The 26560-nt window shown below is 35.9% G+C and overlaps 2 protein-coding genes across 5 annotated transcripts in view; one reads left to right on the forward strand and one right to left on the reverse strand.

Moving 5' to 3' along the window:
* Positions 1 to 299: 299 nt before the first annotated feature.
* Positions 300 to 5814, reverse strand: pmm2 (phosphomannomutase 2). Of its 3 annotated transcripts, XM_052127190.1 has the most exons (9): positions 5615 to 5749; positions 4437 to 4527; positions 3146 to 3257; positions 2917 to 2993; positions 2754 to 2845; positions 2409 to 2508; positions 1851 to 1926; positions 1614 to 1729; positions 300 to 1442 (listed from the first exon to the last, which is right to left on the reverse strand). In XM_052127190.1, exons 3-9 carry the CDS (start codon positions 3240 to 3242, stop codon positions 1338 to 1340), a joined length of 663 nt encoding a protein of 220 aa, XP_051983150.1. In that variant the 5' UTR covers positions 3243 to 3257; positions 4437 to 4527; positions 5615 to 5749; the 3' UTR covers positions 300 to 1337. The 3 variants fall into 3 exon arrangements, with proteins under 3 accessions (XP_051983150.1, XP_051983149.1, XP_051983148.1); XM_052127189.1 differs by lacking the exon at positions 4437 to 4527 and having other exon boundaries at positions 3146 to 3254; positions 5615 to 5814; XM_052127188.1 differs by lacking the exon at positions 4437 to 4527 and having other exon boundaries at positions 5615 to 5814.
* Positions 5815 to 6533: 719 nt separating this feature from the next.
* Positions 6534 to 26560, forward strand: part of mad1l1 (mitotic arrest deficient 1 like 1) — a 94892-nt gene continuing 74865 nt past the window's right edge. Inside the window, exons 1-10 of one of the 2 annotated variants that reach the window (XM_052127041.1) lie at positions 6534 to 6634; positions 7792 to 7968; positions 8134 to 8274; positions 11041 to 11220; positions 11711 to 11835; positions 12104 to 12185; positions 13857 to 13987; positions 14122 to 14236; positions 16024 to 16085; positions 26229 to 26315. In XM_052127041.1, the coding sequence (XP_051983001.1) occupies positions 6563 to 6634; positions 7792 to 7968; positions 8134 to 8274; positions 11041 to 11220; positions 11711 to 11835; positions 12104 to 12185; positions 13857 to 13987; positions 14122 to 14236; positions 16024 to 16085; positions 26229 to 26315 (1172 nt within the window). In that variant the 5' untranslated portion in view covers positions 6534 to 6562. Of the gene's footprint in view, positions 6635 to 7791; positions 7969 to 8133; positions 8275 to 11040; positions 11221 to 11710; positions 11836 to 12103; positions 12186 to 13856; positions 13988 to 14121; positions 14237 to 16023; positions 16086 to 26074; positions 26121 to 26228; positions 26316 to 26560 lie in introns of those variants that run through there. The other variant, XM_052127042.1, reaches the window with a different exon arrangement.

The following is a 26560-nucleotide window of genomic DNA, read 5'->3' on the forward strand; positions in this document are numbered from 1 at the left end:
AATATTGAACCTTTTCAGAATATTCTAATTTTCTGAGATACTGATTTTGGGGTTTTTCATTAGTTGTCAGTTATAATCATCAAAATTAAAAGGAATGAACACTTGAAATATATCAGTCTGTGTGGAATGAATGTATACATTATCCAAGTTTCACTTTTTGAATGGAATTACTCAAATAAATCAACTTTTTTGATGATATTCTAATTATATGACCAGCACCTGTAAACACTTGAAGTTTGAACAGTTTGAATATGTATTAAAAACATACACAGAAAATATTAGTAAATGCATTTATTAATTGAAATAAAATGTAAGTAGGTTATCAATGACTTCCAGCAGAATGAGGGAAATTGAGAATTGCATTTATTTATTTATTTATTTTTGTTACTAATACATTTTTAAAAAAAAACTCGTTTACTCAATATTATAACTTGAACAATTTTTACACCTTTTTGTTTCAGTATACGGACAGTAACATTTCTTTTTCCTAAACAGGCATGATGACATACAGCAACATTTTATTGGTTGCCTAATGTAGTGTCAGTTAGCCCCGCCCACATTTAAATCTCATTGGTCCAACATCACGCTGTATATTATATATGTTCTGATTGTAGAACTTTCACGCAGAATTTTCAATTGCAGGTTGGACAATTTATTTGTCACAGCGCATTGTTAGGGCAGTTAAGCAACTCAAGTGAGATTGATAAATTGCAAACCAAGCAATGTTCCTTGTTATTTTAGGCATATAAGTATATGATTAGCTTGATTGCAAAGCAGATGTGACTAGTAGTCCTTGCAAAATTCCTTTGACCTAGTGTATTCTATTATACTCTAAACAAAACTAGACCTAAAACGTGGCACGTTTGACTTTGATTTTAGTTATAAAATCTAACCCACACTTGTCATCAACCCCACCCGTCACTCTTTCTAAAAGTAAATGTAAAGATAAAAAAGATGAATCCCCTAGTCAAAACAAGAATTTGTTCATAATGTTCCACAAAGCTCATGTCGTCTTGTTAAGTGATCTTTCTTTTGTTTATGGCAAGAGACCTTAACGGAAAAGAGAAGCATAAAAATAATTTTTAGTTGATTTAAGGCTATGATATAAAATCAGACATAATGATACTAGCACCAATCAGTTCTTAAACCTGCACATAATGTACCTGGTCCCATATACTCTGAACACAAACACATGCATACTGGTTTCTCCAGCATGAAGGTTATGTGATGTACACTCATTTAAATACAGTAAATATATTGGCTTGGGTATGCCAAGTAAAACGTTCTTCGTTCACAGATATTGTAGTCTGGAGAGCGGAGGTCATGATTAGAGTCTTTTAACTAAAGAAGAGCTCCTTGCAGATCCTCAGTGTGTCCTCGGGTGATTTAACCATGTGCCCAATCGTTCTGTGGTCTACAAAGATTTCATAATCGTTTCCTCCCTGTTCGAAAAACAATGAGAAAAATAAACAAAACTGGCCAACATTAATTCAAACAGATCATGGCATCTACCTTTAAGAAATTTAACTTCTGGATCTTCCAAAGGCCTTGTCTGTATGTACAAAATACTGTTTCTAAATGGGTCCTGGACATATTAGTGTCCTTTGACTCACAGGCATTGTTTTGTCTCCAAAGAAATGGATGGTCTTGTATGAGTCTTCCTCCACAATTCCCAGAGAGTACCGCTTATCCCAGCCCTCCGGAAACACGTCGAAGCTGATCTGACCTCCTATAGAGAAAAATAACATTTGTCTGTATATATTGCAAAATTATATATATATATATATATATATATGTACCAAAGCCCAAAAATTATTACACAAATGTTACATACAAACAGTATGACTAACCAATGGAGAAAGCCAGTCCTTTCCCAGCAAATTCTTCTTTTAAAACGGAGATAAACTTTTCTCTGATCTTCTCCTTCTGCATAAGAGAAAAAGACATATTGTGAAATAATTAAATGACTACCACTCCTGGAGTCGCGAGTTCGAATCCAGGTTATGCTGAGCGACTCCAGCCAGGTCTCCTAAGCAACCAAATTGGGTAAGGAGGTTGTTAGGGAGGGTAGAGTCACATGGGGTAACTGGTCATGATAAGGGGTTCTCGCTCTCAATGGGGCACGTGGTAAGTTGTGCGTGGGTCGCGGAGAATATCATGAGCCTCCAGTGCTGTGGGTCTCTGCGGTGTCATGCACAACAAGCCACGTGATAAGATGCACAGATTGACTGTCTCAGAAGCGAGGCAACTGAGACTTGTCCTTCGCTACCCGGAGTGAGGTGAGTAACCGTGCCACCACAAGGACCTATTAAGCAGTTGGAATTGGGCATTTCTAATTAGGAATAAAATGTAAAAACAATATATAAAAAAGAACAATGGCATAAGTGGATGAATAAGCAACAGATTACCTTATCAACTTCAAAGAATTCGATTCTTTCCTGTTGGCTACAGCTTCGACCAATTGGAGAGACATTAAGCATTCCGTTACGGAATTCAATAAATGTGCCCCTGAGATGACATAGTAAGAATACTGTAAGTACTGTGATAGCATGGAGAATATTTTGGCAATTCTGTAGTAAATAGAATTAGGAATAATATACGCCCACAATTGGATAATAAACTGATTTTAACAGAAAATAATTACTTATTTCAAATTCAAAACATAGAAAATTACACTTGGAATGACAATTTTGACAAGCTATAGAGTAACCCCAACCCCCCCATCTAAACATATCCAGTTGTGCTAATCATACCTCTTCTTAGGCAGTTTTATCTTCGAAAGGTAATTCAGGCAGAAATTGATGAAATCCTGTAAAATTTCCTCTCCAAGGTATGCCTGAATATTCTGGTAAAAAAAGAAAAATGTTGAAGAACCGTCTCTATATTCTGGAAATCAGGAAAATTCTCAAAAATTACCTGAACTGAGTGTAGCTTCCCAAATCTGTAAGCTACCAAACCATTTTCAGCAAACACATAATCGACTCTATCAATCACTGTAAAAAAAAAAAATACATTTAACAAAAATTGTATTATTTCTTAAAGTAACATGCACACTTTACAAATACACTGAACGCTTTATGCTTACATTTGTAAGTGTATTTTTAAGATGTATGTATTTGTTATGCATCAGTTTATGTATACGCACCATCATCGCCCAATTGCTCTTTGATTTTGTCCAAATCGGAGCCGCCAACAACCCCCACTCTCACTCGTTGTCTCAGTTCACTCAAGAACTGATGCATTTCAGGAGTTGTCTTCTAAACACACACACACACACACACACACACACACACACACACACACACACACACACACACACACACACACACACACACACACACACACACAAAAACACAATGTCAGTTTTTCAAATATAATCTGTTGCATAGGGGAGATAGAGGCAATATCTCAGTAGCTATGAGGTTTTAATCCAAAAACCCAATAAATTTGTTTTCTTTTTCTTTATTATGCCTAGTTCAACAATGTAATAAAAAAAAAAACAACATTCTATATCATATTTTTCTTTACATTTACATAAGCTTCAACTATATCCTGAATGTGGATTGTACATAATTGTTTTGTGCTTCAGAATGTGTTTTATAATAATGTTTTGCTGTGTAAATAATCCTAAAAAAAATAAAAACTACATTTTTATAGCCTAAAACTAATTTTAATTACAGATTTGTTGTAGATATTTCTTTTTTATTTAAAAAATAAATATTCTTATCAAATACCAATAATCAGCAGGCAGTTTACATTTTTGGAAATAAATAAAAACACACTAAGACAGTGGTTCTCAACCAGTGGGCCTCAGTGAACTTCCAAGGGTCCTTAAAATGACTTTAAAAAAATGTATAAGCTAAAATAAAAATATTATATATACTAGAATATAATAATTGAAATTAACAAAATGGCTAAAAACCTTTTAAATAATGGTTTACAACACACAAACTTACATTATATTTCTTATTGTACTTCAAAAACATTTAGTTGACAACAGTTCTTGAAACCTCTGGATTCACAAAATGACTTTCCTGGTTTCTTTTAATAAACTTACATGCAGTTTTGTCATCATTACAGCAAAAATGCTAGAGTACATATCACATCTTAGCCAAAATGCAGGAGCCTTAGAATACTGTCTTGCCAATGGGGGGGTATTTTCTTGCTATAAAAAAGATAGAGAACCAATGCCCTAAAAAACATCTACTGGAGTCAGGGGCACCGGACCACGGGTAATGATGGACCTAAGTAACGGGCCCTCACTAGAGGGGGGCCCACAGAAAGGCATCATTGATATTCCATTATATTATCATTTGTTATATATACAGTATAGATATAACATGCTATTAATTATAATAAAACTTTGCAAGACTTTGTTTTCCACCTGTAAAAATGGGGAGTCCAAACATCGTCCAAAATTAATACCTGGAACTCACCAAATTTACCACCTGATGTTTATCTGTGATGCCTAAATGTTATTTTTCTCCAGAACTCCATGAGCAGGGGCATAGCACCACATTTTGGGCCCTGGGCAAAGAACAATTTTAGGGTTCAGTTCTGTAGAAACATTAACAGAGTAAGCAAATGACATCATGACGTGTACTCAGTTTGAACGGCGTGCTGGCTGATGGACCAGACCACTTTCGCTTTTGTTGAGCGAGGGTGGGGGTCGCTAACATGGGAGGAGACAAGGCAGATTATAGGGGAACTCCCCATTTTTACAAGTGGAAAACAGAGTTTTGTGATGTTTTATTCCAAACAATAGCATGTTATTACTATATACATAACAAATTATAATAATAGAATATCAATGATGCCTTTCTGTGGGCCCCATCCAGTGAGGGCCCGTTACTCATGTCCATCATTACCTGCGGTCCGACACACCTTTCCATGAGATGTGACAATTTCCTTACAAAATTCACAAACAAATAATAAATAATAAATGCAGTTAATAAATGTCATAATAATATTTTCAAATTGTACAGAAGTGTTACCTAGAAGGTTGCTTGTTTCAAATAATTTGCATTTGAAAATAAAAAGTTGTATATAACTGTTAAAAATCTATTTAAAATGTTTATACTAGATATCATTCCTACCACAAACCCAATTGGTCATGTTATGGACAGAAATATGTTTTAAAGGTCAGCTTAGAACTATATTTGACTTTCAATGTTTACATGTAACACCTAACTTTACCCCACTTGGAGACTAAAAATAGACGTTAACTTTAGCTTTAATAGAGATCATTCATCACTACTGTCATTTAAGATGTGTAAAGAAGGAAGTTCAAATAATTGTATTTTACCGCCATTCATACTGCACTTTTTTTTAAAGCCAGAATTTACAGAAACCACCTGATCGTACTGAAATCTCTTCCTATTATGCTGACAGTGATGTTTTGATTGTTTAGCATAGAATCAGTTTCATTCATTTAGGCCTACTTCTGTCATTCAATCTCACTTTCATTATTTAAAGGGAATTGACATTTAATCGATAAACCAAATGATCAATAAATGATCATCGTCGCTCAAATTTATATGCGATTATATCTCACATGCGATTTGAAAACATATAGAAAGATTTAATAGTTCAGATTCCGCCTAGATTCACTCACCTGCCGAGCTTCTGTTAAAGTCCCGTCCACATCAAACAGGCAAAGCGTCGTCGTGTCCACGGTTGAATTGGCCATCATAATAATTACAATCCAGGTAACTTAATGTCCGATCCTTGTGAAGTCCAGCAAAGTCTGTTCAGCATGTGAGTTTCAATTCATCAATTCAACCAACAGTGCTGTCACTAAGTGCAACGTCACATCTTCCGTGTTGTAGGAAGCGTAATGAAGCACGTGAGCTGTACGTCAGTGAACTATAGAATGTGGAACGTCAATAGGGCCATAAATTGCCACCTCCAAAACGACGCTTTTTACCCAGTTTTAGAATGTTTTTAGTATACGTACACTATTGTGAGTACTTTTTGCTTAGTAAATAACGCAATGAGACGTAGAGTACTACGAGTAAGTGCTTTATGCGCTCAAGGGTCGCAGCTTTCCCTTGGTAGTTGAAGGGCTGATGTTATCAAATAAATTGTAAAGATTGTGGTACTTACCTTAACCAAGATAAATATAATTTTTTCTTAAATTGTATTTTTCATTATCTTTTATTTTAAAATGTTATTTCTATCCATCCATCCATCCATCTCATCTCATCTCTCTCTCTCTCTCTCTCTCTCTCTCTCTCTCTCTCTCTCTCTCTCTCTCTCTATATATATGTATACGAAATCGCATATCTAATAACCAATCTATGCCCCAAACTCCCTAATGTGTAAAAAAAAAAACATGGTATTGCCACGACACATCTCCTCAAAACATTGTAATTGTAAGGTAATTTTTTGTTAGTGTGACAAATTCCGATTTAAGCACATTTATACTTTCAAATAAAGCGAGCTCAATAGTATTAATATTATTAATAATAAATAAATCTGATTCTGATTTTGTTTTTTAAATCCCATCACTTCCTCCCAATGAGCAGATGGCGCTATTGTGTTACTGAACGCAGCATCGCTCATGTCTTCATACACCAGAAAGAACAGTTCAAACCGGAGACGCTCAAGCGCCAAGAGAGCTGGAAGAAGTCGGGTAGTTTCCCTCACCTTTAAATTGTTTTGCAAGAAATACACGTATTGTAGTGAATATTTTTATTATCTTTTATTTCTTTGCTTGTATCGGCGTTTTGTTAGATTGAACGGCGTTTTGAGGTTAAGTTAGCTGAGCGGTTGCTAGCTTAAAACTAGCATGTGTGGGATAACTTTATAAATACTATAATAATATATATCATAAAAAATAACAATTTAATAACAATTTAATTCTACTCTTAATGTAAGTTACGTTGTAAAATGAACGATGTACTGAAGTTATTTAAAAAAAAAAATGATTTGAGAACTTGTTACAATGACAGTACCATGTGTTTTCGACATATTAATTGACGTGTAAATAACACGGTACACAATTATGGTGTGTGTGTATAATTATATATATATATATATAAGTATCGTAGTTTTACCATCTAATTCCGTCACTCTACCATGGTACTGCCACAAAAGAAGACTTCGTCACAAAACCTAATGAGCTGCCTACCAAGACAGCATTTTTGAAAGAAAATGTACCTATAATGCCCGAAAATGATTTCAAGTTTGGCAGCATCATGTTTGTTTCACACAACCCTCAATGCACTCAAATTTACCATGTGTTTACATACATGGTTCATTTAAACCAATTGATATTTAAGATTAATGGCATCATTAAATGAATGTATAAACACAGTAAACTTTAGGTCTTTATAGCTGGCACATATATTCCCAAGACGTACCATTGCTTGTTGTTTTATGCTAAATTTTTGAAGCCCTTTGACAGTAACCACGTCTCAAAAGGGGACTGAAGATATGTAGATGTTAATTGCAGTAACTAATAGAATAAATTAATTCATTTATATACTATGAACATTATCTTTTACCAAACTGGAATCCAAAATATATAAAAAGAGAAATAAAAGACAGTCTTGCATGTTGAAGAAAACATTAAATAAAAACACCCCCGAACTTAGCATATTATTTTGTCAGGAAGTCTTTCGTTTTGGTTTGGACTGTGAGAAAATTGCAGGAAAAAATTAAATAATAAAGCGTTGCAGAAGATATTCAAAATAAAATCTTTGAATTTATATATTTTTTTTAAATATTTTATACACAATATAAATATAATTTTTTTGTGAACATTTTACACTCTTTAAATTCTTGCAGAGCAGAGGAGCATATCAAGACTTTGCCAGTATGGACGATATGGAGGACGATACCACGATCTTCTCAACGCTAAAGTCGTTCAAGAGTTTAATTTCTTGTCCAGAGCGTTCTTTACTGGAGGCTGAGCCAGCCTATGGCAGAAGTGACCTTCAGAAACTCTATACTAAAAGAGTGGAGGCAAGTCACAATATAGTTCTTTCAATTTAGCCATTTTTTTATGGAAGTATTTGAAATGAGAGCTTCCAGTTACTGTTTCATAAAAATAACAGCCATCTCTTTATAACCTGTTATGTGTAGAGCAGATTACTGAGATTGAATTACATGCTGTTGTTGTGCTGGTAGATGGAGGAGGCAGCTGAGCGGATCCGATCCCATACCAGCCTGCTGCAACTCACTCAAGAGAAACAGCAGATGGAGCTCAGTCACAAACGTGCCCGAATAGAGCTGGAGAAAGAGGCAAACAGCAGCTCCAGAGACTTACAGGTGAGTGATTGATAGGACAGTTATGAAAAGCTAGGACAGTTATGAAAAGCAAGGGCTCTTTCCATTTTTTTGAGGAGAGGCGTGCATTTACTTCCATCCAAATATGGGCAGAGAGGATCATTCACTCTAATTACATAAGGGCACCAGGAGATGGCGCTATGGACATGACACAGATTCAGTAATGGCTCAAATGACACAGAATTGAACTGAATGATATATTGTTACTCTTGCCAGCATGCTTTGGAGGGAGAGCTTACCTTTAGTTTTTTCCCTATTGTTGTATTTGTATGTGCAATTAGTTCTTATGTACAATTATTGTTTTATTTGTTTGGAGAGGCTTTTGGACACTAAAATACAGGTGAAACTCGAAAAATTAGATTATCTTTCAAAAGTTCATTAATTCAACTTAAAAGGTGAAACTAATATATTATATAGACTCATTACAAGCAAAGTAAGATATTTCAAGCCTTTATTTGATATAATTTTGATGATTATGGCTTACAGCTTATGAAAACCCCAAATTCAGAATCTCAGAAAATTAGAATATTACATGAAATCAATAAAAAAAAAGGATTTTAAATACAGAAATGTCGGCCCTCTGAAAAGTATAATCATGCATATGTACTCAGTACTTGGTTTGGGCCCCTTTTGCATTAATTACTGCCTCAATGCGGCGTGACATGGATGCTATCAGCCTGTGGCACTGCTGAGGTGTTATGGAAGACCAAGATGCTTCAATAGCGGCCTTCAGCTCTTCTGCATTGTTTGGTCTCATGTCTCTCATCTTTCTCTTAGCAATGCCCCATAGATTCTCTATGGGGTTCAGGTCAGGCGAGTTTGCTGGCCAATCAAGCACAGTAATACCATGGTCATTGAACCAGGTTTTGGTACTTTTGGCAGTGTGGGCAGGTGCCAAGTCCTGCTGGAAAATGAAGTCAGCATCTCCATAAAGCTTGTCTGCTGAAGGAAGCATGAAGTGCTCTAAAATGTCCCGGTAGACGGCTGCGTTGACTCTGGACTTAATAAAGCACAGTGGACCAACACCAGCCGATGACATGGCCCCCCAAACCAACACAGACTGTGGAAACTTCACACTGGACTTCAAGCATCTTGGATTGTGTGCCTCTCCATTCTTCCTCCAGACTCTGGGACCTTGGTTTCCAAATGAGATGCAAAATTTGCTCTCATCAGAAAAGAGGACTTTGGACCACTGAGCAACAGACCAGTTCTTTTTTTCTTTAGCCCAGGTAAGACGTTTGACATTTGAAGCCCATGTCCAGGACCCGTCTGTGTGTGGTGGCTCTTGATGCAGTAACTCCAGCCTCAGTCCACTCCTTGTGAAGCTCCCCAAAACATTTGAATGGCCTTTTCCTGACAATCCTCTCCAGGCTACGGTCATCCCTGCTGCTTGTGCACCTTTTTCTTCCACACTTTTCCCTTCCACTTAACTTTCTGTTAATGTGCTTTGATACAGCACTTTGAGAACATCCAACTTCTTTTGCAATTACCTTTTGAGGCTTTCCCTCCTTGTGGAAGGTGTCATTGATGGTTTTCTGCACAACTGTCAGGTCAGCAGTCTTCCCCATGATTGTGAATTCAACTGAACCAGACTGAGAGACCATTTAATGGCTCAGGAACCCTTTGCAGGTGTTTTGGATTAATTAGCTGATTAGAGTGTGACACTTTGAGCCTACAATACTGAACCTTTTCACAATATTCACATTTTCTGAGATTCTGAATTTGGGGTTTTCATAAGCTGTAAGCCATAATCATCAAAATTATATCAAATAAAGGCTTGAAATATCTTACTTTGCTTGTAATGAGTCTATATAATATATTAGTTTCACCTTTTAAGTTGAATTACTGAAATTAATGAACTTTTGCACGATATTCAAATTTTTCGAGTTTCACCTGTAAATGATTTTTGTAATGCTATAACTATTTATTGCTTTGTCCTATCAACTTTACTCAGTTACAGGTTAATTGACTGGGAACAAAACAAAAGCTATTTTTTTGGAGCTACCTTATTTGCATCCTGTGATACATAATGTCAGATAAGAAAGAAAGAGTTAGGAAGTTACTTTTTTGGCTCGTTTTGTTTTGAGAATTTATCAAGAATATCATTAAAAATTGAAAGGTTTTCTTTAAAATGATACTAAACACTTGAACCTATTTTTTTAATTGTATTTTTTTTTGTAGAGTTTTACGCCTTAATTTTGGGCATGCCACTGAAATGGGAATTTTTTTATAATGCCTTCAGTTCTTATAGGGTTAACAAGACAAATTAAATTTCAAAATATGAATCATACTGCCGACAGTTTCAGATACGATTTTCCACGCATTGTTGTTTATTATATACATGCATGTTGTTACAGACAAAAGATACTGAACCGTGAAGTCCCTCAACATTATAACTTCTCATCTGTCTTGCCTGTATTCGTCACCAGTATTTTACAGGAGATGGATGACGTGAGCTTCGCTGCTTTCTCACCCATTGTTGGTAGCTTCCGAATGTTACTCGTCATTTCCATAAATTTAAACTTCTCTCAACTTTGTCACATCACTTGCCACGCCCGCATCTTGTCATCAGTGGTCACTGTCGCTCATGAAGCCAGAAGTCACTCTGCTTTAAAAAATTTTTTTATGAGATTGTGTCTCTTTGTCGCTCTCTGTCGCTGGTGGTGTGAATGGGTCTTAAGACTAGACTGGGCATTTTCTGCTGTGAAAAGCTAATCTGATTTGTGTGTCTGTCTGATTACATTTCAGAGAGAAATTGACCGTAGCCGGGACTTAATGATAAAGATCAGACGTCTGGAAGAAAGAGAAGAGAAAGCAAATCAAGTCCTTAATGAACAAGTGGAAAACAACAAGGCTTTAAAGCGTAACCTAGAGGAGCTCCACAAGAAAGCAAACGAAAAAGACAGAAAACTTACAGAGGCAGAACAGGTCTGTGTTTGTTTGTTTGTGTGTGTGTGTGTGTGTGTGTTCATGAGTATTTGTAGAGAGCAGAAAACTAAAGTATTATTAAAGATCACATGAAATTATTATTACAATTTTCTTTCCTGTTAAAACAGAACATTAGGTGGTGGGGAAAATCTTTAGTTTATATCACAGCAGGCAAAACTATGATTTGCCAGTTGCTTTTCAGTGGCAGGTGGTATTTATTATTTAGGGGGAGGATACATTCTCATTCCAAAGCGCATTCAATTGGAGAGCCTCAGTGTATAAGATGAGTCATAAGTGTATTTGTTCCTTTTTTCCTGGAGAAGTACATTTAAATAAATTGTATTTTTAGTGTATACTGTATCTGCTAAAATTGTGTCAACCTGTAGGAAAACACTCGCATATAGGTGGCCTCAGAGTTAAGACACAAAGCCACAAAGTTCCAATTCAATTTCATGATGTCTTTATTTAAAGTTGTCTTCTTGTTTTGTAGATGATCAGTGAGTTGAAAGATGAGACACGAAGGCTCAATCAACAGATCCAGATACAGGAGTCCAAATTCTCCACCCAAAATCTGGAGATCCAGGCCCTGCAGGAACAACTGGAGGTTCAACGCAAGTACGAACACGTGTACATCAACACACATTTATTCTCTTACTCTTTCTTATAGGAATAGTTCATCCAAAATATTACAATTCGGTCATAATTTACTCACCCTCATGTTGTTCCAAACTCATATGACTCTTTCTAATACAGAACACAAAAGGAGACTTTTTTTTACATTTATTTTTCCCCCTTCATGCACTTAAGATTTTGGGTAAAATATTTCTTTAAATGAAAACAAAGACAATAAATATACTTGGTGTTTTTCATTTGTCACTTGAAGGAAATTTCAGGACATCAGTCAGAGGTACCAGAGTTTGCAGTCATCTCAGTCCACCAACACTGATAGTGAACTCAAAATTAAGGTATTTCTGTTTCGGTTCTGTCCTAATTTGTTCAATGTTTTGGATAACTGATAACATTGCTTTCTCCTAAATGACATCCATTCTCATGCAAATGTAATTTATTTTCACTCTTCAGACTAGGGCTGTCATGATTATGAAATTTGGCTGTCAAATAAATAATTGCAATTATGATGATTAATTGTCTGTTTTAGGGCAATGTTGTGTGGTTGGATCTACAGCTCTTTACCTGGGTTAGAAGTATAGTTTCTTGTTAGTTTGGTGTGTGGGCTTCATTTGACTTCGATAAGGCTTCTATATCTTTTATTCCATAGGAGACTGTGCAAACACGCCCTTGATGGCATTTATATATTTATTTAAAATTCCCTTATTTGGGCATTGAAATGTGATTGGAATTTTAAGTGCACAATAACCGTGGTTGGAGCAAATAACCGCGATAAGATGGTTATTTAATAATCGCAACAGGCCTACTTCAGAGCCTTGGATGGTTTGCAGTAGTGTTTCCAATGTTCCCATATAATTTTGCAGGGCTCAACAATAAGGATCTTTTTCTGCTGGCTTGGTCAGTCCTGTAGTTAAGATTTTAACTTGTCCTGCCATAATTATTACTGCCCCCCACCACAAAGAATATTTGTATATTTTTAATTCATGTTAAAGGAATATTCTGAGTTCAATACAAGTTAAGCTCAACTGACAGCATTTGTGGCATAATGTTGATTTACCACAAAAAAAAAAATATTCCCTCTCATCCCTCCTTTATAAAAAGCAAAAATCAATGTTACAGTGTGGAATATTACAATGGAAGTGAATGGGGCCCATTTTTGGAGGGTTTCAAAGCAGACAGATGAGGCTTAAAGTTTTATAAAAGCACTTGCATTAATTCTTCTGTTAAAACTTGTGTGTATTATTTGAGCGGTTTTATTTAAGTTGCTTAAATCGTCATTTTTATAGTCGTTTTAGGGTTGTTGACATTACATCATCTTGGCAATGGTTGTAAAATTGGCTATAACTTTACACTGAAACAGTTAAGTGATTTTATCACACTAAAATCATGTTAACACACATATTGTTTACGTTTTGTGGCTATATTTTTTAAACTGAGTATTTTAATGTTTATGGATTTGCCACATTCACTGGAACCCAGATTTTTGCTTTTTTTAAAGAAAAGGAGGGCCAAGTCAAAATACATTTTTGTGGTAATAAATATTATGCCACACATGCTGTCGATTGAGCTTGTATTGAACCCATAATATATAAATAATATTTTTTATATAAAAATATAAAAGCTATTTATTTAAAATAATGTATTCGGTTTTAATTTGCAATACTAGCTAAAAACATTTACACAATTTTGGCAAAAACATCTTTGTCAGGCAGCTAGATAATGTAACTTCCTGACACATTTATTCATTGTCAGAATTCATAGCAACAATCAAAACATCACTCAAACATTTTTTTTAAGGTTTGCAAGGCATAAAACCACATGTACATGGGCAGCAAATGAAAAATTCTGACAAGAAACTACTGGGATGTGGCATTTCGATCAACTGGCTGAAAACTCTCTCGCACTGTCCCATGGCCATTGGGCCATCCTTATTTATGAGCCCTAGCCCTGTTTTGCCCTTTATTTGTGTCTTGCGTCATCTGTGGGATTTAATTTTTGTCCTTCGGCAGGAGTTGGAAAGGCAATTGGTTCTTCAGGAGCAAGACTCTCTGATTGTGAAGAACATGAAATCTGAAGTGGCCAGACTGCCCGAGCTAGAGCGAGAGGTGAAACGTCTACGAGAGGAAAACTGTTATTTGAGGTATACACAAATATAAACATCATGGTCATTTTCAACTAATTTCTATGGTGATCATAATAATAATAACCATAACTACACCATAATTTTTTGTGTCATTTATCTTATCCTCTTCCATTTGTTCTTATGCCATTCAGAGAGACGAAAGAGAACAACAGTCTGCTGAAAGAGGAGACGGAGGGGTTGAGGAGGAAGCTGGAGAGAATGGAGAGAGTGTTGGAGGAGAAACTCAAAATGGAGTTGGAGAAAGAGGTACATAACAGGAAATTCTCCAGGTTCAATACAAGTTAAGCTCAGCAAACCGCATTTGTGGCGTAATGTTGATTACCTCAAAAAATATTTTCGACTATATTACTTTTTTTTTTATAAAAAAAGCAAGAATTGAGGTTGCAGTGAGGCATTTTCAATGGAAGTGAATGGGGACAATTTTTGGAGAGTTTAACTCTTTCCCCGCCAAACACGGAATTTTCCGTGTTTTATGAAAAAACGCTTCCCCGCCAAACACGGAATTTTCCGGGTTTCCGTGTTTTAGGTGTTATACGGTAAGGAAGACCCCTGCGCATGTTTTGAAAGAGTACGCAACTCTTTGATCAAAGAAACAGACTGCGATCGTCTCAAACATGAAGAAGTGGAGTATTGAGAAGCTCAAAATATCAGACATAAACATGCCTTTTTATCAGCTTTTTGTCTGAAATGTTGTTTTTTGACAAAACCGACCTCTGTTCAAGTCGCAATAAAAAAAGAACAAATGAAGATAAAATAAAATCGTTTTTTGCCTAAAAGCAGAGGCTCAGATCTTTATTGTGATATATAGCATCTTCATATATTCATGGAAGAAAATATTCTGCGGGCCATTAAAGTTTAGCGAAAATCGTCAAAAACCCTGGCGGTGGCTGGCAACTTTTTTTTAAAAACGCTGGCAGGGAAAGAGTTAAAAGCAGAAATATGAAGCATGTATTTTTATAAAAACATTTGCGTTAATACTTCTGTTAAAACTTGTGTATTCTTTGAGCTATAAAATTGTTTAAATTGTAATTTTTACAGTCGTTTTGCTTTTTGTTGACATTATGACAACGAATTTGTAAAATTGGCTTTAACTTTACATTAGTTGATATAAATTTGGTGGTAACATTAAAACCACTTATATTATATGTAACCCCCTAATATTGTGTAGGTCTCCCTCTTGCCGCCAAAACAGCGCCAACCCACATCTCAGAATAGCATTCTGAGATGCTATTCTTCTCACCACAATTGTGCAGAGTGGTTATCTGAGTTACTGTGTCAGTTCGAACCAGTCTGGCCGTTCTCTGTTGACCTCTCATCAACAAGGTATTCCACTCACTGGATGTAAATTATAGAGTCTGTTGTGTGTGAAAATCCCAGGAGATCAGCAGTTCCAGAAATACTCAAACTAGCCCATATGGCACCACCAAGCATCCATATGATTATCCGATCCGCCAATCGTGTGTCTGCAGTGCATAAAATCATGCAGATATAGGTTAGGAGGTTCAGTTAATTTTCACATCAGCCAAGTACTAATTTTCAATCAGAATGAGGAAAAAATTTGATCTCAGTGATTTGGACCGTGACATGATTGTTGGTGCCAGATGCCTGGTTTGAGTATTTCTGTAACTGCTGACCTCCTGGGATTTTCACACACAACAGTCTCTAGAGTTTACCCAGAATTGTGCAAAAACCAAAAAATCCAGTGAGTGGCAGTTCTGCGGATGGAAATGCCTTGTTGAGGTGAGAGCTCAACAGAGAATGGACAGACTGGTTCAAACTGACAAAGTCTACGGTAACTCAAATATCTGCTCTGTACAATTGTGGTGAGAAGAATATCATCTCAGAATGCTATTCTGAGATTAGGGTTTGCGCTGGTTTGGTGGCACGAGGGGGACCTACACAATATTAGGCAGATGGTTTTAATGTTGTGGCTGATCAGTGTTTATCTTGTGATCAGTGTAACAGTCACATGAAGTCCTTTTTAACCTGAACATCTGTTATCTGATCACTGTTGTTAAATGTATTTTTTTTAGAAACTGCAGCATGAACTGCAGGCTTGGGAGAACATCTGCCAGAAAACAGGACTTAACATTCGGTGAGTATATTTTTATGATGTTTAAAAAAAGATGTGCACTACTGTAGTAAATTGTTGGGTGGAAACCTTGCCCTCATGTTCATTTAAAGTTGCACTCAGTAATTTTTCTTCCTCATTAAAAAAAAGGTTAACTCCTAAAGACACGAATTGTAATTTTGCAATATATGTAGGAAATCCAGACCACTCACATTAAAATTAAGAATCTAGTCATAACTGTAACCTTATAAAAGCTGTATCATTTTACATGGAGAGGGTCCGCACATGGAGGCAGCCATGTTAGAATCACATGACCAGCCGAATGCTGCTCGCTTAATCTCAGTAACTGTCCTGTTATTTGACACTTTCACTCATTGATTAAAGTAGTCATGGGTGACTATGGACACTTAATTTCTACAATGGCATCTGAAACTGAAAACTATTGATTTTAAATGATGCTGCATCAAAGCTGCTAGTTGTAAGTCCAAGATGACACAAAGACCAATATTACTGAGTGAACCTTTAAGTTAAAGCTGGAGAAAATGTTTCTATGTTAAAATACTTTCTCCTATTTCATCCTAATTGGCGGATAAATTTGTCAACAAGCAGTGCTGTTTTGGGGTTACTTTTGTAACCCTGTCCAAGTCCTCTTGCCATAACTCATTTATGTTCACACAAAATAGTTGTAGGTTCATTACGGTATTTAGATTTATTTTACTCAAGTTCGTGTTCCCATTTTATTAACACTTTGAAATTCATGAAACCTAATATGGAGTAGTTGTGGATGATGTGGTGAATTATAAAGCCACTAGAGGGGGCTCTGTTATAAAGAAATATTTATTTCTCCAGTACATCTCTGCACCTGTGTAAGTTTATGAAACTGTATTAGGTCATTTAGTGTGTGATTTAAATTCTTCATGCTCTCTGGATTGCAGTGTTCTCAAGGTCAGTTTGTTATAAATACTGAAATACTAGCTGATGGGGTGCAGTTTTACCAAACATATTTAGCGTGTTTGCATATGCATGTGTTCTATTGATTGTGTGAGGTGTAGATGTGCTTTATCAGTCATGCAGAAAGATGTAAACATTCTCTTTTAATGTTTTTTGGAATGGGGGATTTGGTGGGACACATTCGCGCACACTTCAATTTCGTGATCTTGAAATACATTCATTGACAACCAATGATCACAAATTTACAGAGCTGTAACTAAAAAGAAAGAGGCCTTTATTTTAACGGAAGCATCTCTTAAAAACTGTATCATACATTGGAAAAGAGGATTTCCCTTGGTCTTTTGAAATAAGTTTATGATGTACTGTGAACTTTATTGAAGTTCAATCCCTAGTTCACACAAACCATGTTTTTAAATAATGCTGGAAAAATGCCTTATTCAGAATACTTCATGGTTGTGATGTCCATGCGCAAATTAAAATGTTTTCGGTGCAAAAAGCTTGACTGACACTGACATATGATTGAGCTAAAATGAAATGCTGCAAAATTGTAGGATATGGTGCCTTAAAGATTTGTGCACTAGTTAAATGGCACTTTTCCACTGCACGTTACGTTATGTTTGACTCGCCTCAACTCTACTAGTTTTATGTTTTTGAGCTTGCATTTCCACTGCAGTTTAGTGCCATCTCAACGTGGGTGGGATTATAGGCTGATCGTCATAGTTGTGCCGCCTCTACTGCCGTGACATCATATTAAACACAACACAAACTGACCAAAACAATAACACAACCGCTAGCTGTTAGCTACTTGCTCATTGTGCTGCATAAAGCAGTTGTTGCATGGTGATTTTACATAAGTGTAATAATTAAATTGGCATGGTTGTTTTATAAGCAAGCTTCAAGTAGCTGGTCAACTAAATAAAGTGAAGCTTTCAAGCAGAGTATAGAGTTAACGTAACAAAGCATACCATCCTCCGTCGTGGATCAATGCCAGTTCAGGGCACTCTCCCTCCCATTGCTCGCCGGTTTAGATAGCGTCCATTTGGTCGAACCACTTCCACTTTTCCTTGATGCTTCTGTGGTCACTTAAGTTTTTTTTTTTTTACTTTTCCCCTACACTGTTTGTAGGTCCGGTGGTAGCTGTGTGCGGCCAACAGCTGAAACACTTCCTGAGAGACTTTTTTGTTTTGCACATCGCTAACGAGTGGACTGCCTGCACCTCGTTTATTGAACACAACATGGTTTTGCACACAGCCATTTCTTTTTTTACAATATGAAGTTGCGTGAACAAATTATACTGCTATCGCTGTTGCTAACTTTAAAACTAGCAGGTTGATGTCACTTGTTGGAAATCCAGTGATGCTGGTAGTGAATATTCTCTCTGACAAATCAGTGATATGCAGGATTTTGACGTCACATTTAGTATCTGCTCGGCTCGCTTGGAACTTTTACCGAGGTGGTACTAAAAAAAAAAAAAGTACCAAGTACTATCCACAGTGGAAAACCCCAAAAAAGCAAGCAGAGTCGAGGTGAGTTGTACCATGCAGTGGAAAAGCCCCAAAAGATCTGTATGAACTGAATTTAATTAGAACACACTTATAAATATGCACATCCCATTTTGCTCACCTTTGGCATTGGTTATTCATATTAGCTGCAGAATTGATACCAGCTGGTTGTCTTTTTGTATATATTTTACTACAAGGACATAAAAAATATAAATGTGAATATGTAAAATAATGGTTAAAAATTTGACCGTATGTTTTTAAACATGAATAAAATAGACGTGATTAGCTTTTTATATTATGTTTGTAAAGGAATGGAGTCTCTTAACTCAATGTAGGTTTCTGAATAATTACTTTTGAATGACAAACTAGGATATTCAAAGCTTGAAATATGTGTTTCTATATTTTCTACCCCAGGACAAATACCGGTACTTGAGTTCCACGTAGCTGCTTGAAAGTATTTTAATACGTGAATGAAAGTTTCCGCTTTACTAAGCTAAATATCTTAATGTGACCTTGTGATGTAACTAATTGTCATGCGTGCATGTCTTTGCTGCTATGTTAGTTTGATATTTTGTCTTATAGCTTATTTGTCATTGGGCTGTATTTGTCATTTATCCAATTTTTTTTTCTCCCAATTTGGAATTCCCAATACCGGACCTGAGTGGAGTCACTCAGCACACACTGGATTCGAACTTGCGACTCTTGCATGAACTACTGAAGTATTGTAATTTACCTGCAAATTTGCCATTGAATTATATCTGTTTTAATACCCTTTCTGTTCTTTACAATAAGTTGATAAAAAAAAATATATATATATATATTATACACACACACACACACACACACGTAATTTAATAAAGTATAGCACGGATGCGGTAAAGATCTACTCTTGTTAATGTGTGCAAAACACGTAGACACTCACTAAACTGCCAGCATTCCTAAAAAGACTACCAGTTTTCAGCACATGTTCTGCAAATCAATGTAAATAGTTTTATTTAAACAATAAACATGTAACAAAATATGCTGTATACAGTATATGCAATATAACATGCAATTTCAAGACATCGTTTTTATAGATGGAATACAAGGATTTGTACATGTTTAAAAAGCAAACATTTAACAAATTATGAAACTGATATAATTTAAGTTAAAATTTTACTCTACCATACTGTACCTAGTTACAAGGTCCCCTATATAATTAACAGCATTAGCTGAGAGAGAATTTTTTCCATATGTAAGATATTATAACTGAAATATATGCATATGAAACCGAATCAAATCAAGAGCTTGTGAATCGGAATAGATTTGGGAAATGCCTTTCCATCTGTGACCTATCCAAACAGACTTGAGACCCATTTTTGGGTTGAAATCCACCAGTTGAGAACCACTACTCTTAGTTGAATGACTTCTTATCGTCAAGACACAATAATTCTGTAGTTGCCCCCCAAAAATTCAGATAAACTGCAGTCACGACCATAGGTGGATATTATTGTTGTTATTATTACATTAATAATATGTATTGTTACTATATTAAATAAAGTGATTATTTACTCCAGTACATTTACTTAAGTAACTCTTTTTGTAAAATGTTAGGAGTAGGTTCAAAGGTGGATACTATTGTACATTTCTAATAAAAAATTAACTTTTACATCGTTTCAAAGGGCAATGTTCTTGATGCTACATTATTGATTTTAATTTAAAAAGGGTTAATAAATGCATATTTATTGAGAGATTTTTGAATTGGACTTTTACAACACCAGAACTTTACAGCTGCACTTTGTCATTTGAATATAGCAAGTCAGCAACAGCAAGCACACCAATCAAACACTTCACTCCACACAGTGATAAAGAAAAAGTTATGCGATGGCTTCATTGCACATCAAAACAAGCTGATGTTTAAGCATACAAAAATCCGGGGGGTCCTGGGTAGCTCATTAAGTGTTGACGTTGACTACCACCCCTGGAGCCACAAGTTCAGATCCAGAGTATGCTGAGTGACTCCTGCCAGGTCTCCTAAGCAACCAAATTGGTCCAGTTGTTAGGAAGGGTAGAGTCACATGGGGTAACCTCTTCATGGTCACTAATGTGGTTCTCGCGCTCGGTGGTGCTTGTGGTGAGTTTTGCGTGGATGCTGCAGAGAATAGCATGAAGCTTCCACACGCGCTACATCTCCGTGGTAATGTGCTCAGCAAGCCATGTGATAAGATGCACGGATTGACGTCTCAGACACGAAGGCAACTGAGATTCGTCCTGCACCACCCGGATTGAGGTGAGTCAGTACGCCACCATGATGACTTTGAGCGCATTGGAAATTGGATATTCCAAATTGGGGAGAAAACGGTAGAATAAATAAAGCATAAAAAATTCCAGGTCCATTTTAAGAAAACATGTTGCATTAAGTTGTGATAATGATAACGTGGGCTTGTTTGTGATTGTTTCAGCATGATTCTTTAACTACAGGCTCTACTGACCTCAGTTTTTAAGGATACATTTTCTTTTATTAGTGTAGTGTTGCAATACATTAGTGCATATAAATTCAGCCTGAACAGGCTTTTAAACACAGAGATTAGGTGCAATTTATCTTGTGTGTACAAAACTAATGAAATAGATTTTTTTTACTGCATAAAATCAGTAAAGAGAGGTAAAACTAAGAATCCATGCAGGAAGTTGTGAAATGGCAACCGTAGGTGTTTATAATGTATGATCTTGCTTCAGCTCATAATTCAGTATATACAATAGAGACATTGTAACAATTACTTGGAACGTTTCTTTTAATTGTCAGACCTGACCAAATTTGTCTAGAATTGTTAGTGATAGTTCACCCATAAATACATTTTCTGTCATAATTTATTCTCAGATTAATTGTTCCAAACCTGTGTGACCCAAAACAAAATGTTAGGCAGGATGTAAGGGTCTGACACTTTCAAAAATTTGAAAAAAATTGTGCAATGACAGTGAATGGTGACTGAGGCTGACATTCTGTCTTGCGTGAAATAATTTTGTTCCATGGAAGAAAGACATTTTTAGGACATGAGGGTGAATAAATAACAGAACTTTAATCTTTAAACTTTTAATGTAACAGGGTATAAAGGATGACATACAGGGGCAAGAAAAATTATGTGAACCCTTTGGAATTAGCTGGTTTTCTGCATTAATTGGTCATAAAATGTGATCTCATCTTCATCAAAGTCACAAGTATAGACAAACACAATGTGCTTAAGCTAACAACACGCAGAACAATTATAATCTTTAATGTCTTTATTGAACTCATTCCATTAAACATTCACAGTGCTGTGGAAAAAGTTAACCCTTGGATTTAAAAACTGGTCAATCCTCCTTTGGCAGCAGTAACTGTAAACGATCGTTTTTGGTAGCTGCGGATTAAACCTGCACAACGTTCATAAGGAATTTTGGACAATTTTTGCTTAAAAAACTGCCTCAGCTCAGCCATTTTCTTTGGATGTCTGGTGTGAATGGCTCTCTCTTATGGCCAACCAGTTCCAATGAACACAAATGTTAACCAATTCCTATGCTTCCTTCAAGTCTTTTGCTGTCATGTTTTTTTTCTTTTTTACCTCATTGTGCATTCTGCTGTGTGCCCTTTGAGTCATCTTGGCTGGATGGGCACTTCTAGGGAGAGAAGCCAGAGTACTAAATCATCTCCATTTATAGACAATTTGTCTAATTGTGGACAGATGAATATCTAGGCTCTACGAGATAACTTTGTAATCCTTTCCAGCTTTATGCAAAGCAACAATTCTTGATCATTGGTCTTCTAAAATTGTTTTTTTTTTTTGCGAGGCATGGTCCATGTCAGCAGATGCTTTTTGTGAATGGCAAACTCAAAATGTTTGAAGTGCTTTTTATAAATCAAAGTAGCTCTAACCCACACCTCCAATCTAGTTTCATTAATTGGATGCCAGGTTTTCCAACTCCTGACTTTAATTAGCTTTTATTGACATCATTAGCATAGGGGTTCACATACTTTTTCCAAATTACACTGTGAATGTTTGAATGAAGTATTCAGTATGTACAAGAACTAATCTGTAGTTGTAACAGATTTGATGATGATCAAACCAGATTTTTAGACAAATTTATATATAAATGCTGGTAATTCCAAAGGCTTTACATAGGTTTTGTTGCCAATATAGTCAAATGACCCATACAATGCAAGGTGTTAATAATAATTAGAATAATATTATCTAGTAACTCGCTACTTGAGTTTTTTTAGTAGGATACCTTTTTACTCCTACTTGAGTTATTATTAACATTATTAGTTTTGCTTCTGTTTAGTAATTATTTTTCAAAAGTATTAGTACTTTTACTTGAGTAAAGTTTTGGGCTACTCTACCCACCTCCTGGTTATGATGGTAATCAGACTCATGTAATGTTTCGTAAGCATGGAATGGATTGGAAAAGCTTTGAGCAAAATGATGTCTCAGAAATTTTAAATTACCAAAGATTACAAGATTTTTAGGATGTAGCCCGTCTCTTGAGATGCATCCAATTACCTCATAATGATTATTTTCTGTTTGCATCTGCTTGAACAAGTGAGAGAACAAACCTTCCATGTTTCTTGGCAAGTGTTCCGTAATTACCCAGTAATGATTATTAACTTCAAACACCACATAATTGGACGCTGCATCGTAGAGTCAATAACCCTCATATCTGGTCAGAATCTTAATTTCTGTATAGGTTACATTGTTCGTCCTTAGATAATTTCTCCCCTCTCTCTTCACCATCCCTGTTTGTCAGCAAAGGTCTTTGTTCCTGTTTGAATACACTTCCTGTCTTTGAAGTTGTGTGATATGGCCTTGAGCAAGTTGTTTGAATGCAGGATTCTACTGATTATGCACACGTCCACATAGTTAAAACTCTGCACATAATCAGACTCTTCCTAATGCTTTTTCACTGTCTGCTCTGACAGAATAATGGCACACGAATGAGCGCAAAGTGCCCGTCTCGCTTTACTGAAGCAAAAATTTGAGTCTGGATTCTGATTGATTTTTGAGCATTTCTCATTCCGCTCTCTCTGCTCCCCAGGCCTACAAACCACCACATTCACCAGGAATATAAATATGTCAGGCAGTAGTTTCGTTCTGCTCTCATGTTTTACTTGGGTGAGCAATGTAACTCTCAGGGGCATTCTCCAAATAAAAGAAACCAGTGTCATATCTTTTGAATGTTTTGTCTCAGCAAAGAAAATTGCAACGGTTGGAACTTTCCTTTTTGCACTGTAGACTCATTTTGTCACGCTGTGAAGAAAACGGGAGATAACTTCCTGAAAAATGAAGAGGGAAAGAGGAATTCATACTCAAAATTGTATCATGCTCTGTCTTATGATTCCTTCCCTTTATGTTCCCCTTTGTGGCGATTTTTCTTTTGTTTGAATGCTAAACCAATTGTCTCCAGAATTGGCTTTAGTCTCAAATACAGAACAAATGTGTCAGCTGTAAGATATAGCACTTTAATCATGAAGGAAAAGAAAAAAAGTCAAATATGAGCAAATGAATTCAATGCCTTTCTGTCTGTGGGTGTGATTAAGTTCATGAGCCTTTTGTTTGATGCTGACAGCTCCGTTAATTATGCAAATCAAAGACAGCAAATGTAATTTAACATGCCCTATGATCATTTGAAGCATGACCCAGTCAGTTAGCTGCATATGTTATATATAAAAATGTGAATATATTATGCACTTTGAATACATATTGCCTTGTTTTCTTGCTCTTGAGCATTTCTAGCAAGCATAAAATAACTTTTATAAACTAAATTTCCATAATTATCTCCAAACCTGCTTTTATGAGAATGCTCAGAGTATAACAACACAAAAAAAGAGCTCTGAGTAACAGCAGATTTCGACAAAGATTTCTGATCAATGGGAATTTAAATGTTTCGATCAAGTGCTTACAAAGCTAACTCAAGTTTTGCCTAATTATTGAATGGATAATTTTGTGTAATCTAATTTGCTGTTAAGCAAGCAAACAAGGCAGACAGGATTATGATTTTTCTTTTTTACCACTTTAAGTTGGTAACTATCAACTTGCAGTATAAGCATACTTTAAGGAATTGGAAATATTTTTTACTCTTTCCATTTAACAAACTAATAACAACAATACTTCACATAACCGTTAAACAAACACTATGGAACAATATGTCTCATGGGGGGTTGATGAATTAGAAAGTCAGTAACGTACTTTAACAAAAAGCTGTTTTAAAAACGAAACATTTTGAAAACAAATCAGTAAAGGAAAACCGGGGCAATGACGTTTTAGGGAAGCAATTGTACTTGTAATAAAAAAATTCAGTAAAAATAGTTTTAAAGATTTGGACTTGAAGTTATCTTCATGTCCATTAGAAATGGGCTCTACCTTTAAATACAAGCATGAGTTTGTTTCATTAGCAGGTGCTAAGGACTTTCAAGTAATGCAGTTTAAAATTTGTGGTTTTCAGAATGATGTTGTCGACACGTTCACGCTTTGGTGTCCCATTTCTTTTTTTTTTTTTTTGCATTATAGTCCCCAGTTTGTTGTTGTAAGAATGATTGGGTATATAAGAAATTATCTAACATAAAACGTTGCATGAAAATAGGTAGTTTTAAACATATAAAATGTCTGTATCCCCCAATTCAGCATAGTAAAAACTTTTTAACTTGATAATAATACTCAAATTTATTGTAATTACCAAAAAAAATTATTTGGCGGTGTCTCTGTGTAGGTGTGTTTTGCTGTGTACTGAATTTTTCCTCTTATAAATATATATTTTTTTAAATTACTTAAAATTTTGACACCCACATAGTTGAATATAAATAATTTAATTCCATTTTCTACATTTTTACACACATTGGAATGTTGACTGCATTGGTCAAGCTTAACCATTCAACTCAAATACCTAAGTTTTTGTAAGAAAAGGGAAAATATAAGTTCATCAAGAACCGTAAACCAACTTGCACTTTATTAGGAACACCTGTACACCTACCTATTCATGCAATTATCTAATCAGCTAATCGTATGGCAGCAGTGCAATGCTGAAAATCATGCAGAAATCAACCAGGAGCTTAAGTTACCATCAGAAGTGAGGTGGGGCTAATTTGATCACAGTGATTTCAACCATGGCATGATTGTTAGTGCCAGACAGCCGATTTCAGTATTTCTGTAAATGCTGATCTCCTGGGATTCTCATGCACAACAGTCTGTAGAGTTTACTAAAATGGTGCCAAAAGCAAAAAAACATCTAGTGAGCGGCAGTTCTGCAGACGGAAATGCCTTGTTGATGAGAGAGGTCAATGGAGAATGACCAGACTGGTTCGAGCTTACAGAAAGGATATGGTAACTCTGATAACCACTCTGTACAATTGTAGTGAGCAGAATAGCATCTCACAATGCATAACACGTTAAACCTTGAGGCGGATGAGGCTACAACAGCAGAAGACCACATCAGGAACTATATTAGGACCGTAGTGTTCCTTATAAAGTGTTCAGTGAGTCTGTGGTGCCAAACTGTTTAATACTAGCATATAAAATTGTGCAACTCAGGATTTAGACGTGGGCACATTGACCTCCTGAGGTTGACAGTCAACATTATCTGAGGGTATTTTTAAGAGTTTCAGGTCTTGTTTTTTACCCTATACATGAAAAGTGGCTGTCTTTCCTGGTAATATCAGTCAACTGGAAAAACTGTGCTTTACTAATAATTGTTTCAAACTTTTTTGTTGTAGGAAACCTGAGGATTTGTCAAGGGAGGTGATACAGATTCAACAGCGAGAACTGAACCTGAAACAGCAGAACTACACACTCAGTACCAGGTAAGAAATACACACAGACTCGCACACATTAATTTACATATGGACCACTGGCTTTCATCATGAATCATGGGTTACTTCATTTGTTGCACCATTCATTTGATTTACCAAAGTTGCCAGAAACTAAGCCTAAAACTTTTACACTGCACCTTCAAAGTAATTTTTTTTATATCACAGACCTGATTGTAGTTATGAGCTGTAGAATTTCTGGATTAAATATTTGATATCGAGCCTTGCTGTCATTGCAT

This window comes from Xyrauchen texanus, chromosome 5, assembly GCF_025860055.1.
Source record: "Xyrauchen texanus isolate HMW12.3.18 chromosome 5, RBS_HiC_50CHRs, whole genome shotgun sequence".
NCBI classification, from domain to species: Eukaryota; Metazoa; Chordata; class Actinopteri; order Cypriniformes; family Catostomidae; genus Xyrauchen; species Xyrauchen texanus.